This window comes from Chelonoidis abingdonii, chromosome 8, assembly GCF_003597395.2.
Source record: "Chelonoidis abingdonii isolate Lonesome George chromosome 8, CheloAbing_2.0, whole genome shotgun sequence".
In the NCBI taxonomy this organism is placed as follows: Eukaryota; Metazoa; Chordata; order Testudines; family Testudinidae; genus Chelonoidis; species Chelonoidis abingdonii.
The window spans coordinates 44931106-44946108 of NC_133776.1; the positions used below are offsets into that span (position 1 = coordinate 44931106).

Here is a 15003-nt window from a genome sequence, read left to right on the forward strand (position 1 = left end):
AGGCAATTCAGGATCAGGGCCACAGTGGACTGTTTTCATATATTCATATTGCTGTTCTAAGGGTTGATCTGATACTCTATGCTGTAACGCTTTGTGGTTAACTTTGTAAATGTGCATTACACAAAAAACAAGAATACCCATTGACAAGGTGGATTGTGATGATTCCAAGCAAATGGCTGCAAAGTGACAGAATGTCATGTAAATTGGTTGGTTAAATATCTGTTTATATTATCTATGGCTCTAATCCAGAAAAGCACCTAGCTTCAAGCACCTGACTACTCCCTGTGAGGCAATGTCACTACTCCTGTGTTCAAAGGTAAGCAGGTGCTTAAGTGCTTTGCTGGATCAGACCTTATTTGGGCTCTATCCTGAAACACGTATGAAGTGTTGAGCATCCTCAATCCACCCTCAGAGTCAGTGAGAACTGAGGTTCCTCAGCATCTCACAGGAAAGATTAGCAAATTACAGAGTCAAACCCCTGATTTGTAAGGCATCAATCACTTCAGTATTTAAGCACCAATATGATAGACTATTGTTGTAAACACTCATTGAGACTTATTGTTAGACTATCAACAAAATAATATCACATGGAGCATATAAACCTGGCTGTTCCACTGACATAAATGGTGCTTTACTGGTGCTGCATCGGTGTAAATGAAAGCAAAAATTAAACTATATCAGTGCATATTACATGATAGTATTTATTAATGCTGGTGATTATCACATCTGACTAGTATGCGCATAGATTAATGACGTATATTTGTTTTCAGTTTGTCAATTACATAGTTATATGTCTTCAAACAGTTAACCTAATGATGATCTACGAGGTCTAAATATTGTCTAGGAAATGTTCATCTAGTATAAAAATCATCATACAATTGAAACTATTTTATTGTTTAAAAATACAATTTAAATCAGTGACAAAAAGCTACATTCATATAATGTGTGTGAACTGTTTTTATCTGCAAAGAAAAGAAATTCAGATGTAAAACTAAATATATATATCTCCAAATGGACCATCTTTAATTCACCTTCTCCTGCTTAGTTATTATAAAGCTGTCAGAAACTTGAATGGTTTTTCATAATTTATGTACTGTAATAACCCAGATGACATATAGTTGTAACGCCAGCTCTGAATTTTCCTTGTCTTTATGTGTGTAATTCAGGCTCTTAACAGTATTTTCTGTGGTTTAATAGTAATGTTATGATGGGATGGCTGTATTATAACAAAATGAGAACGTGTTTAGAAAATATATATCTAGACCAAGCTATTTGACACACCCAGAAAAAGACCATAAAACAGCCTCAACATATGAATATATGGCATTTTGATTAACAGCCACGTTAGAAAAGGATTAGTCATTCCTGTCACTGACCCCCTTTGAAGACAATGGCAAAAATTCCATGGAATTAGATGCCTCAGGCCCTTAAATAGAAAGGATCAGACGCTATTCATAGAATATGTATATGGCAAATAACGCTGTTATTTGTCAAGTAAATTATTGGACAGATCCATCATTCTGTCATCTTTTTTTTCTGGGAGAACTCCCATTGAAATCAATGTGAACATTTCTGAATAAGGGTTCTAGGGATCAGTCCCAAAGTTAAACAAAATGTAACTGTGGTTAACTCATTGTTTTTTCTTTGGGGTCATAAACCACACACTTGATTAAAACCATGCGGATGGGATTCTGTGACCTCAGGTTATTATGCTAATAATTATTTCACTGTTACTTCCAGCTCTGCTGTTTTTTGTTTTTTGTATGCACCTGTTGTTTCTCATCTTATATCTAGGCCCCGATCCTGCAAGCATTTAGTTATGAGAGTAATTCCATTGAAGGCAATGGAACTAGTCCCATGTTAAAATTAAGCATGTGCATATGTGTTTACAGCCCTGGGGCCTTAGATTGCCAATTCTTTTCATAATATGAGGTCCCAATCCCCAACTGGGGCCTCTTAGAGCTACTACAATTCAAATAAATAATTGGAACTCAGAACTGAGGGGTTACCCGTGCTTTTGTAATATGGCTGGGGTCATTTAAGTGGTTGAGCCTTTCTTATTCTTACTTGATTTTAGTTTGTATGAAAAGTGTTTTAAATGAAGTTCGATTTTACTTTACAAAAGTGGTAAGAATTAATCTTTAACTGACTTGATGGAAAAAATGAATAAAGGCAAAAAACTCAAACGATCTGCACTCCTCACCTTTGAAATATAACAAAGACAACTGATTTAGAGTATTAAGCTGCTCAGTCTTTCATTACCACCTATGGAAATTTATAAAGGTTAAATTAGCTACAGGTGGGCTCCTCTATTGTTCCTTCAGAGCATTAAAAGCTTATTGAGAATTACAAGTAATTTTAAAAAAAATCAAATATAATGGCCTCAAAGCTAGTTCTTCTACTTTATAACATGCTCTGTGTGCATGGTCATGCAAATCAGCTCAATTTACTGGCTTTTTTTTTTTTTAATGCTTTGGGAATACCTATACATTTTCATGGGTGCAGAACACTGTGGGGCAACTCCTGCAACCTGACCAAAGCCTGCAGAAAACCTCAATGGCAGTGGAACTTGTTACTGCACACTAGGGTCCCAGGTATAGAGAAGTCATGTATGGAAATGTACAGCCCTAATACTCTCCAGTGGGGCATAGGGGCCACAAGGGGCTGGGGGAAAGTCCCCCAGCCCAGGAGCAGCAAAGGGGTAACAGGTTCTATGCTGCATCACATTACAAGACCCAGACTAGGGAGTGAGAAGGGGAGTAGCTGCAATGCTTGACTAGGGCTTCTCTGACTTATGCTAGGGTCTCTTTCACACAGTAGCCACTGTCTCACTGCACCTGGGCTGCACCTTTGGTAGTGCAGCTCTTCAGAAACACACAGAATCTTTCTCAGCGTGTCTGGTAATAGCAGGTTTCTAAACACAGAGGGCCAGATTCTGATCTCAATTACTCCATATTTACAACGATCTAATTCCACTGAAGTCAATAGTTACTCTGGATTCACTCCAGTAGGACCAATCCTATATTTGATACACTGGCAAAATTCCCACAGGAAATGGAAGTTTTCTGCCTATGTAGGTAATATGGGATCAGGACCCCAAACAGAAAAATTGCTTATTTTGGTAACACAGTCAGCATGTAAACTCTGTTCTAAAGAATTTATAAACGGATATGTACCTTTAGCAGGCAGAGCCCTTCCTGACATTTGATACATTTGCAGGCAGATTTATTGGTTTATGTGTTTTTAATGCCTTCAGGCATAATCTAAAGCACCAACATTGCAATGTATTCTCAGTGTTGTTTTGCTTGAGAAACTATATACGGTAATTGCAACAGAATTTAATTGCTACTGAGTTATTGCAAGAACTGACTATTAACAGTAGAAAGAAATGTATGGATTTCCTGGGTGTGAAATTAAAGGTACTCCTGTTTACAATAGTGTCTGTTGGTCATTTTTGTAAACTGTTTCCGGAGAACTCTCCTTTGACCATTTTAATGTCCTCTATATGGATTTTTGGAATATAAAACAAGCAAACCTGCCCAGGATTTTCCAGTGCAGTGTGCTTAGGTTTTCATTGTTGTTGTTTTTAAATCTAGTGATGTCATTAAACATGATTTCCTCCCTCATCTTTACATCTATTTTCCTTAGGAACCAGGCATTACTTTCCCCTGGGTAACTTGTCCCTTTTAGTATGGATTTTCCCCCTCTGGAAACCCTGCTGTAAATTGATCCTACTCAAAGGTCCCTGATACCTGTGTAGCTGGGGTTTTATAAACCACAGGGACTGTCAGATTTTATTCCATGTATCACTTCGCAATTTTTTTTTAAAAGTTCCAGTGACTCTGAAGACCGGAAAGCCTTCCTCTCCCCCCCCCTCCCATTTTTTTTTGTCTGTTCAGGTAGAGATTTGTGCCCCCCTGAACGCTTGAGGTTAATTTAAAGTGGAACTCAGTAGGAGTCAGACTTTGCCTGGTTTTCAGTGGAGCTATCTAGATGGTTATATGGCCCTGTCCTTGTATCTGAGTGCCATTCATTTTGCATGTGATCCAGCAAAACTCAAACATAAACAATACTAAATATTCTGGGTTTTTTTCAGAGTTCCTTCCAGCTGAGGCTCTCAGAGTGCTTGGCACAGATTTTACATTTCAAGTCGATCATGGTAATTCTGGAAGCTGAGACAGAAAGCGCTGAAGTGGCGAACTGAGGGCTACCCAAGAAGTCAGTAGCAGCGCCAGGACACGTGGGTTCCCTCTCCCTACTCAAAGTCCCATGGCTTACATAGGATCAGGCTGCCTTGCCAAGCGCTCCTTAATCCTGTGGTATCTGAAACTCTACCCAGTGTACAGAGGGCTTTACAAGCCTGGCCTGAGTGCGTTTCCTTTCTCCTACTGTTGGGTTTGGTGCCGTCCCTTTCGCACCGATTCTACCCAGGCCTCAGGCAGGAAAGCCCTGGGAGTGGGATCGTGGCCCCACTGAAGCCCAGCAGATCTCCCTTGGATTTTAGTGGGGCAGGAGTTCCTCTCTAGTGCTTCCTCTCCCGATGGCCCGCGTTTGGGTACCCTTGCTTTCGGATAGACCTGAGCCGACTGCTGGGCAGGGCGTGTCGCTCAGCCTTGAATCGCCCAGCGGCCCATTGTGCACGCTCAGTGGGGGCTCCCCGCGGTGGCTAACACAGCGAGCGGACTAGGCTGCGCTGGCGGCGAGCTTGCCTACTAGCTGCAGACAGTGCGGCTTTAAAGGAGACTCCCTCCAGATTTTTTTTTAGTCTAATTATAGCACAAGCCAATGAGCAGATCGGCTGCTGCTCCCCTCCCAGACCCTGCCTAGCGAGCGGGGCTAGGCGGCGACAGCAAGAGCGCCCGGCGCCCTCCCTGAAGGCAGCCCGGCAGGAACGGAGCTCAGCTGGCCGCGGGATCAGACGTGCGAGGCTGCTCAGCTGGTGCCGGCGTTCGGACGCTTCGGCGAGCTCAGCTGGTGCTGGCGTTGGGAGGCTGCAGCGCTCGGTGCCCGAGCAGACTAAGACCCTCTCAGTCTCCTGCAGCTCGCAACTTCGCCCAGGGGCCGGTCCCGCTCCTGGGCACTGATTAGCGGGGGGCGTGCTGCGGTCCCTGGGTTGGCTCTGCCCCCGGGAGGGAATGTGGAAATGGCCGGTGACAGGAGCCCTGGGGTCTTGAGCCGGCAGCGTTTCGGGTTCTTGCTGCTAGCTGCGGCGGCGGCTAGTGGGCTGTGCGGCGGGGTCTCTGCAGTCAAGTCTCCCAGCTGCCACGAAGTGAGGACGGCGTTTCAGATCCGGCAGATCGGTCCCCTCAAGCTGGTTCCCGATGTGCCCACTGCCGGTCAGTACTGTCCCATTAACCCTTTCCCCCTCCTCAGCCACCCCGCGTTTGCACCAGGCTCCTTTGGGAGCAGGGACTCTGAAGTTTTCCCGCCTGGACGCACTTTAAAACCTAAAGGAAACTTCTTTGGAAATCTGGACAGAGGCTAACCAGCACCCACATCAACATCAAGACAAGGGGGAGACCTAAAGACCCCAAGCCAGAGAGAAGGAGGGTGGGAGGATGCAATGGAGTTTAAATAGATGCCGACAACAGCAGATGAACTTTCCTGCAAATAGTTTAGAGACTTAAAAGCATTCGGGGGTAGTGTCCTCTCTAAGAACTGGTTGAACTTTCCTCTTAGTCACCCTTGCACAGGTTAGGGGCAAAGTTGGGCAGATGCATTTTTCCCATGTATTTTTCTCAGTGGAAGAAAGAGCAGAGATCACAGGCCAAATAGGGGAGACAATGCCAACTAAAACTTAAATATACATACATTTTTACTACAAAGTTTCCTGAAAGTTCATGACTCATTTTCTCTGTGAAGAGATTTTTACCCAGATCCTTTAGAAAGTTCCCTTGAGAAAAGTGTCAGACTGTTGTGGTCCATGTGGCTTTTAAATAAAAAAACAAAAACATCAACTTTTTTGGATGTCTGAGAAAGATTGAAGACCGGGAACAAAACAGAAATGTTTTCAAAAATCCCTCATAGCTAACAATACTAGATCCTCTTTATCCTTGACAAGTCTTAGTGTTCTGATCTTTCCAGTTCCATTTTACACTCCTGTGTTTACTTCCAATAAGTTGTTGTTGCAACAAATCTCAGAACTCAGTAAATCTCTGTGGCTCTCTGGATCTGAAAAGACTTCCAAAGTCTCTTGGGTCCCTGCCACAGAAGAGGACATACATTGCTCTATGCTGTATTGCTAGGAGCAGTTTAGGTTTATAGAGCCCATTTATTTCCTGACCTAACTTCATTGGAAAATTTGACCCATAGAATTTTGTGGCTACACTAATGCAAAGTGGAACATTTTATAGTACCAGTTTTTAACTAGATCACAGGTAGAACAAAATTGGATACATTTGGCACATATTAAAATCAAAAGAAACTTTTTTATATAATTAGAAGTAGCAGCTGTGCTTTTGGTAGTATTTTTTTTTAAAGGTGTGCTAATATAGTTCATTGATTGTCTCCATACATCTGATTTCACTGAAATGTGTGAAAACAAGATCTGAGAATTTACTATTCGTTACCATGTTTTTTAACTTAAAAAAAAATGTTATGATATCTGGGAAAACTTAAGACTGCAACATTTTCCATAATCCATTATAGAAAATGGATTAATAATTGAGTCAATAGGGAGTTCTTTTAAGGATAAATTATAGTTTGATTTTTTTTCTTTGCTTTCTCTAAGCAGATGTACTGTAATTTTCTAATTCAGATGAATTAGGGAAAAGGTTAGGACTGTTCTGTTTAGAGAGGTGAATAAGAGGCAACATGGAGATATAGAATAATAAACTGAACCTAGCTTTTACATAGCTAATATTGTATCTAATATTTATCACATGTAAATTAATGAATGGTATGGAAAATATTGGTCAGATGTTCCTATTTAGCTTTGCACACAATTCAAGAACAAACCTATTAAAAGATACTTTTTTTACACAGTCCATAATTAACCTGTGGAACTCATCATCACTGGATATTGCAGAGGCAAAGAGTTTTGTAATGTTCAATGATTAAACACTTAGATGAATTATCGTCTGTCTAGCTAGACACTTATATCCATGTCTATGGTATGCCTGTGTCTTAAGAATATAATACAAAGAGGTAGGATCAAAAGGCATAAGGACTATCAACCCTTATATTTCAGGTCATCGGTCAACTATTAACTGCTTATGGTTAAAAAGTGTCTAAGCTATAGACATGCAACTGTGTAAATGGCCATTGAAGTGGAAAGACTCCCATAATCTTAATTACGGTTTGAGACATATTAAAATCCTGGCTGGCACTCTCCTAGTGAGAATGCTAGACTAAATGGACTGTTCTGTTATTGCAACTCCTGTGTGGTATCCCAGGCCACGTCTACACTACAGGATAAATTCGAATTAGCTTAAACCGATTTTATAAAACAGATATTATCAAGTCGATTGTGCGCGTCCACACTAGGCACATTAATTCGGTGGTGTGCGTCCATGGTTCGAGGCTAGCATCGATTTCTGGAGTGGTGCACTGTGGGTAGCTACTGTAAAATAATGAGGCCAATAATGTCGATTTGCGTCCACACTAACCTTAATCCGATATAGTAATATCGATTTTAGCATTACTCCTCTCGTTTTGTAGGAGTACAGAAATCGATTTAAAGAGCCTTTAAATCGATATAAAGAGCAGTGTAGTGTGGACGGGTGCAGCGTTAAATCGATTTAACGCTGTTTAAATCGATTTAAACGCGTACTGTAGACCAGGCCCCAGTGTGGAATCAGTGCAGACAATCATTTCCTTCTCCTTTGTAAAGCACTTTGAGATCTGTGGATAAAAGTTCTTGTGACACAAAGAGATTCACAGGAACAGTGTTTTGAAAACCTGAGCTATTTTAGTAGTCTCTTGTGCTATAAAATAGTAGATACCAGGACAGGAAGGTGTTACAAAAGAGTCTGAGGGATACATATAAAAGCTGATAAAATGTGTGGTGAGACTTGTTTGGACACGACCTGTTTTCTTGCTTCCTAAAATATGCCAGGTTAGCTTTGCAAAAGAAGCATTTCTTATACCTCTGTTTCCCTAGTGCTAGATTGTGACTTTCCAGTCTGCCCCATATAAAGGGTGGCTCACGTCTGCTCCACCCCAGTAGTAGACCAATGAATGAATTGTGATCCGAAACACTCTAATTCTTCCCTTACTCCATGCATGCTCTAGGGAGGAGAATACGTTACTTCACCCCATTCGGTGGAGCAGCTTCTTCCTCCTGTGTGATAGGAAGCTACTCTTTGGCTGGTGGGCACAGTGTCAGGGCTCCCTGCCGAATTGTCTGCAATGGGAAGTATCAGCCAAGTAGCACCTGTTCTTCATGCTGTTGCCAGACATTTTACAACCTGGGAGGGCCAGAATGGTAAGGGACAGGATGTCTTACATCTCAGCCATGCATGGGACTATCTAACCCCTAAGTCTTTCAGAAAGTTTACAAGTTGGTGGATGACTGTCTCTGTGGGTAGAAATCAAAAAGCTGTTTCTGAAAGAAACTCTCCAAACTTAATGGAAAGCTTGCCTGTGAGTTTTCCATTCCCCCATGAATCTCCTATTATCGTAGGCAAAACGGGAGAAAGGGCATATGTTCAGAAGGAAGAGATGGCCTGTTGCTGTTGCTGTGCCTGTGCATGGCGAAGTTAGATTTCTCAGTGTAATGTCAAGTAGCAATCTGTTGTGATTTTTCAGAGGAGAGGTAGTCTCCTTAGTGTGCTAGTTTCACATAGAATGTTGCTGTTGACTAGCAAACTGTCTCAAAAATAAGCGACATACAGAAGAAAATAGCTGCAGATTATAAAAGTTAATGTGCTTTTAAACTTTGGCTGATGGAGGTTTCTTTTTAATTAAGTAGGGGAGGGAAGAAGTGCACAAAGGGCAATATTGATATTCTCCGTGCATTAAGTGTTCCCAACTCCCCCAGAAGCCTAACTCTGAACCGCTTAGCAATACCTGTTGTCAGGCTATAATGCCTTCTATCTTGTGTGCTTTTAATTAAGTATTAAATTATTTTTCAGTACATCAGTCCTTCATTTGATTACCTTTATGGTTGTGGGGTTTTCTTCCCCCTAGCAGGAAACCACAAATTATTTTTACAGTGACCAGCTCTTTCTTCTATTATTTGACATTCATATTGTGGTAGCACTTTCAGGCTTCAGTCAGAATTGCGGGCCTCATTGTATTAGTGCTGTATGAACAGACAGGATGACAGTCCCTTTTGCAAAGAGTTTACAATCTAATTAGACTGTACACAGCAGAGGATAACACACACTAGGAGGGAAAGGGGTGAGGTGAGAGGAACAGTAAGCAGGTCATGCAGTCATAGAGGCTTGCTGAGGTCCTGATCCAACATGTATTGAAACCAATGGAAAGAGTCTCCTCTGGCTTCAGTGGCTTTGGATCATGCCATGTGTGCACAGCTGGATAGTTCTGAATCATCTGAATGGGTTTTTGTTTGGTTTTGCTTTTTAAAATAAATATTGTCTCCCTTTGACCTGGCCAGCTGTAGTTGGCTGATTTCTTGTAGGCATCACAAAAGAGGTATGATGTAATGGACTTTACAGTTCAGTTCAGAGAAGATTCATCTCAAATATCTCCTCTTAGTAAGAGACAACCATGTCATTTTTACTGGTATCTATTTTTTATGAAGCTTGTAAAGAGATGTAAAATATGGGCCCAGTCCTGCCATATTCGGGTTGTCAAACATTCCCTACCAGTAGAAGGGGAGAACCCTACCTGCTCATAGAAGTGTGATGTCAACACTCCTCCTTTTTACCCCCAGATCCCACCACCAAAACAAAACATTTCACTGTACGCACAATTTACTCCCTGTGGGGAAGATAAGAGAAGGAATAAGACCCATGTGACAGTTGTTAGTCACATTGCTTAACCTACTATGGGAAGGTGCTCAGATACTACAGTGCTGAGGGCAGTGCAAGAACCTGAACAGACTAGAATAGCACTTAAAAATCTGAGATGCACCTTTGTGTATCAGGCTAAGGGAACGTGTGGGATGCCTAGGGGGAGCTATTTTCCCTCTACAGGTGGTGCCTATTAAACTAATAATAAAACTAATTTTTTATATCTTAAAGCACTTTCCAGACTATGGGCCATATCCTCATGTAGTATAAATGGGTGTAGCTCCACTGAAGTCACTAATTGTAGTCCCTGTTAATGACTTCAGTGGAACTCTGCAGACTTACACCAGCTGAGGATCTGGCCTTATACAGTATATGCAGTACATACACGAGTCGTTTCCTGACTAAAATTCAGTTACATGTAGATTATTGTGCAGCATGCAGGCTCCCTTCCTCTAGTGTGGAGAAGGTAAATTTTTGGCCAGGGATAATCTGAGCAAACCACTACCTTACGAAAAAATGTCTTGAACTCCTTAAGGGCCATTCACTGCAGAGTGGGCTTCTGTTTTTAAGTTGTCATCTGAAAGACTCACTTGCAATGATCTATAGTAGTCATATTCTAAAGGGAGCTGTTGGGGATTTTCAGGAGCTTCTTATTCAAATTACTCCAAACTGAGGGAAGATTGAGATGTTTTCCCTGCTACCAGTGGAATCCACTCACTTTGTGCTCCTAAAATTTGAATGAAGAGCCTATGATTCCAGGGCATCAAGATATTTCAAATCTGATACTTAGACCCCACAAGGTACCCATACCTTCCACATCTGGGGCTGCTAGTAAGTAATGTATTGTGAGACTAGGAATTTATTTTTAAATTCCATTTGCATGCATGCTGTTTTTTACATTCCCATATTTTATAAGCTTTTCTGTGGAGCTAAGAATCATAGTATCTGAATGTCTCCTGAACATTAATATCTTTAGTCTTACGAGGTGATATTCTTCCAGTTTTACAGGTGGGAAAACTGAGGCAAAAGGTAAGCAACATGCCTACTTTCACATAATGAGGTGATGGCACAGTCAGAAACAGAAACCAGATCTCCTGATTTCCAGTTCAGTTCCTTAGCCACAAGAACATCCTTCCTCTCTAAAGGCTCCCTTTTGTCTCCTTTAATCCTGTTGACTAGCATGTTATTATGGAAATAGTCCCATTGATTTCACTGGGGTGATTCCCAGAAAAAAGTACCGCACAGTGTGAGTAATGATGGAAGAAATGGGATCTAAATCTGTATACTATTTATAAAAAGTACCTTTGGAGGTAATTTGTTACCTCCCAAATGGCTGTCTTGCTGCATGTTGTGAAGGAATATCTAAATATCTTCCTTGTCATGCTCACTCTTATTTCTCTATTACTTGTAACACACACAGGTTGCACAGCCCATGCTCATGGACTGGTATTTGTCCTAATTACAACTTCTTTACCCTTCTGAGCCTGATCTTGCACCTTTAAATTGGTAAATTAGTCTATTACCATGGATATACACCGAGTATCCAATAGCAAGATCAGGCATGAGTTAACAATTTACTTTATGCATTCACATGAAAATTGATTCTCTTTCTGAATAGCTATAAGAAATACATAGATTCCTATCAATAACTGCTTGCTGCTACCGCATGCACATTGGGCTGGAACAGCTTCAAGTGAAATCTGTGACAAAGCTTCCATTCAGTTAAGCGGGAGCAGGAGCTGTCTGAAAATATCCATTAAATGTACCTTTTATTAAATTATAAAATGGGTCCTGCACTGCTTTATTTTCCTGTTTGCTCCTTTTATTACTGCTCAGCTCTTTATTTCTCTCATCTTAATGAGAACTGTGTAATTTCCACTGCTAAAGGTGCGGTACTGAAACACAGTTTGCTCGCAACAGCATTCTGCCAGTCACTTACAACTCTGGCGTGTGCCAGATGCAAAATGAACTCATTTCATTGGCCCTGGAAAGCTTTGCCACATCAGAATGAGTGACTGAAATTATCAATTCTGGATCATAATTTATATTCAAGTTTATTCTTAACTCTGATATTTGATCCTAGTTGGGGTTGGTCCTGCTTTGAGGAAGGGGTTGGTCTAGATGACCTCCTGAGGTCTCTTCCAACCCAAAACTTCTATGATCCTGTGTGTCCAAATTCATCAATGATGTAGTGCCACTGAAATCAATAGCTTTGTACCAGGGATATATATGAGGAATTGTGGCTGGTGCTGAAGCCTGATTCCATTATTGCTTAGAAATGATGCAGACGTTTTAAGTGAATTTTATAAATCTTTCCTTTCTGTTTACTTACATGATCTCATAGTTTTCTGCAGAAAATCTCTGCAATTGCAGTTGGCTAGCCAATGCTCCCAGCTGGTGCTTTGTTGTACAGTATGTCACCTTTTCCTAAAGTACGTAAAATTAATGTGTACACTAGATACACACTTGGCTTCTTCCTAGTGGTTTAAGGCACGGATTCTGGCCCATACTCATGCCATAGTTGATAAAGCTCTGAACTGTGTCTCACCAGACCTGGTTTCTATTCTCAGCTCTGCTGCTATCCTGCTGGGTGACTGTGAGCAAGTTGCTCTGTGCTTCAATTTTCCCCACTGTAAAATGAGGGTAATGATACTTCTTTGGTGAAGTGCTCTGAGCTCTGCAGAGGAAAGCAGCTATAAAAGATCAAGATAGAGCTAGCTGGCAGGCAGGGTGTCTCCTGAGGTCTCTCCATTCCTGCAGCAAAATCCTTCTTTGTGCCCCATCTCCATAGCAGCCAGAGATTAGACTAGATCTCTGATCAATGGGAGGATGAATCTGAGGTCCTCCCATCCCCCAACTTTTCCACTTAGGTGGGAAAACAGCTCAGGTAAGGCAGCAATTATTCCAGAGGCCTCAGCAGTCAGCTTCAGATTACTGCTACTGCACCTGCTTCCCTGCTGCTTGAGAATGACTGCCCTTCAGCAGCCTAACAGACGTTTTGGAGTATGACCTTTCGTGGGTGAACACCCACTTCGTCGGATGCATGTAGTGGAAATTTCCAGGGGCAGGTGTATATATGCGAGCAAGAAGCGGGCTAGAGATAACGAGGTTAGTTCAATCAGGGAGGATGAGCCCTCTTCTAGCAGCTGAGGTGTGAAAACCAAGAGAGGAGAAACTGGTTCTGTAGTTGGCAAGCCATTCACAGTCTTTCTTTAAGCTGATGGTATCAAATTTGCAGATGAACTGAAGCTCAGCAGTTTCTCTTTGAAGTCTGGTCCTGAAGTTTTTTTGCTGCAGGATGGCCACCTTAAGATCTGCTATTGTGTGGCCAGGGAGGTTGAAGTGTTCTCTTACAGGTTTTTGTGTATTGCCATTCCTAATATCTGCGTATATCTGCCTGCAGCTCCTAGGATCCGTGATGCTCCTTCCATTACTGTTCTCAGCTAGCATTCCAATCTTCCACTAGAATTGCAAAGCTCACCAGGTTTGTTGTAGAAACAGGCAGGATGCCTGCCAGTGGCAATATTTTCCTTTCTCTCCCTCTTCTTCCCCAACCCCTTAATAAATCTCCTAGCTGACATGGGACCAGCTGCCCACTCTGTAATCCCTCCCCCCCAGCAACCCATGTGCAGTCCATAAGCAGAGAATCTGTTTGTATTTGCTTAGTTCCTCATCAAGATGGAATTGTTGTGCCACAGACAGATGAACATCTCCAGCCTCCTATCCCTGAGCCTCAGAAAATCAGCAATATCCTCCGTGATTTGTATGAACATTTGGTTCAGGTGAACAAAAAGTGACTCTGTTTTAGTGATTCAGATCAGATTCGCCTCTAAACATAATAAAGGAAATAAATCCAATATAAGAAGAGAGGGACAGCATCAATCCTCTTTTATACTCGGGTTCATTTTCCTCAGCTTCAGGAGAAGCTGAGGAATTTGACAAGTTCCCAGTGTTACAGAAAGGAAAGAGCAAATGGTCCTATAGTTCAGGTCCATAATCCAAGAGTTATAGAATTTGAGGAATTTTCATAAAATTAAGTAATTTGGCTTTATTTATTGCCTTTCGATGGAGTGGGGGTCCTATCAAGGATGTTAATCAATTGGAGAGGGTTCATAGCCGAGCCATGAAAATTATCAAAATATTAGAAAACATGCCTGAGAGAGAGTTTAACAAATAGAAGGTTAAGGGGTGACTTCACTATAGTCTATAAGTACCTACATGGGGAACAGATATTTTAAAATGGGCTCTTCACTCATTCTAGCAGAGAAACTTTTAACATGATTCAGTGTCTGTAAGATGAAGCTAGACTAATGTAGTCTAGAAATGGAGTGTACATTTTTAACAGTGAGTATAATTAACCACTGGGACATGTTACCAATGGTCATGGTGGATTCTTCCATCACTGACAATTTTTTTAAATTAAGATTGGATGTTTTTCTATAAGACCAGCTCCTAGGAATTATTCTGGGTAAGTTCTATGGCATTTTATACAGGAGGCTAGATGATCACAATGATCTGTTCTAGCCTTGAAATCTATAAACTTCCTTAATTCCTTTGAGATTTCCTTTCAAAACTAATAAGAAAGCAAGTTCCTCATTCTCCAGCAGATATACTTTGGATTTTAAGAAAGGAGCACTTTCTGAATTTAAGCGTGACTGTTCAGGGGACGATATCCGTAGCATCCATCCATATCCTCATTAATATTTGGAGTTTGTGATTTAAAAATAGATCAGCAGCCTGGACATTCAACCTGAGCAAGAGCAATTGAAAGGAAAAGGGGTAAGAAAACCAAGGAAAGCAGCTGAATGGCTAGATAGTATTTCTCTTAATGTTCAGAAAAGGGACTTTGTATCTCTTTATATTAAAAACTTCAAGCAGACCTAGATGCTGTGTGGGATTGCTCAGTTAGCAGAGAAACCCAGAGGTTCTAGTCAGTGCTCGAAAGCTAATCAAGTGGTCTCTCTCTTTTACTAACCAGGGGTTGGGGTTGAGAGGTGCTGTTCTTACCTTTCTACTGAAAGATGTGATAGTCCCTTCTGTGGGACATTTCCAGCGAAAAACCTAAGGGATGGAAGAATGCATTTCT

The 15003-nt window shown here is 41.4% G+C and overlaps 1 protein-coding gene across 2 annotated transcripts in view; it reads left to right on the plus strand.

Moving 5' to 3' along the window:
- Positions 1–4971: 4971 nt before the first annotated feature.
- LOC116815952 (glypican-5-like) overlaps positions 4972–15003 on the plus strand; it is a 630803-nt gene continuing 620771 nt past the window's right edge. For both annotated transcript variants that reach the window (XM_075068568.1, XM_075068569.1), the window contains exon 1: positions 4972–5336. In XM_075068568.1, the coding sequence (XP_074924669.1) occupies positions 5144–5336 (193 nt within the window). In that variant the 5' untranslated portion in view covers positions 4972–5143. The remainder of the gene's footprint in view (positions 5337–15003) is intronic.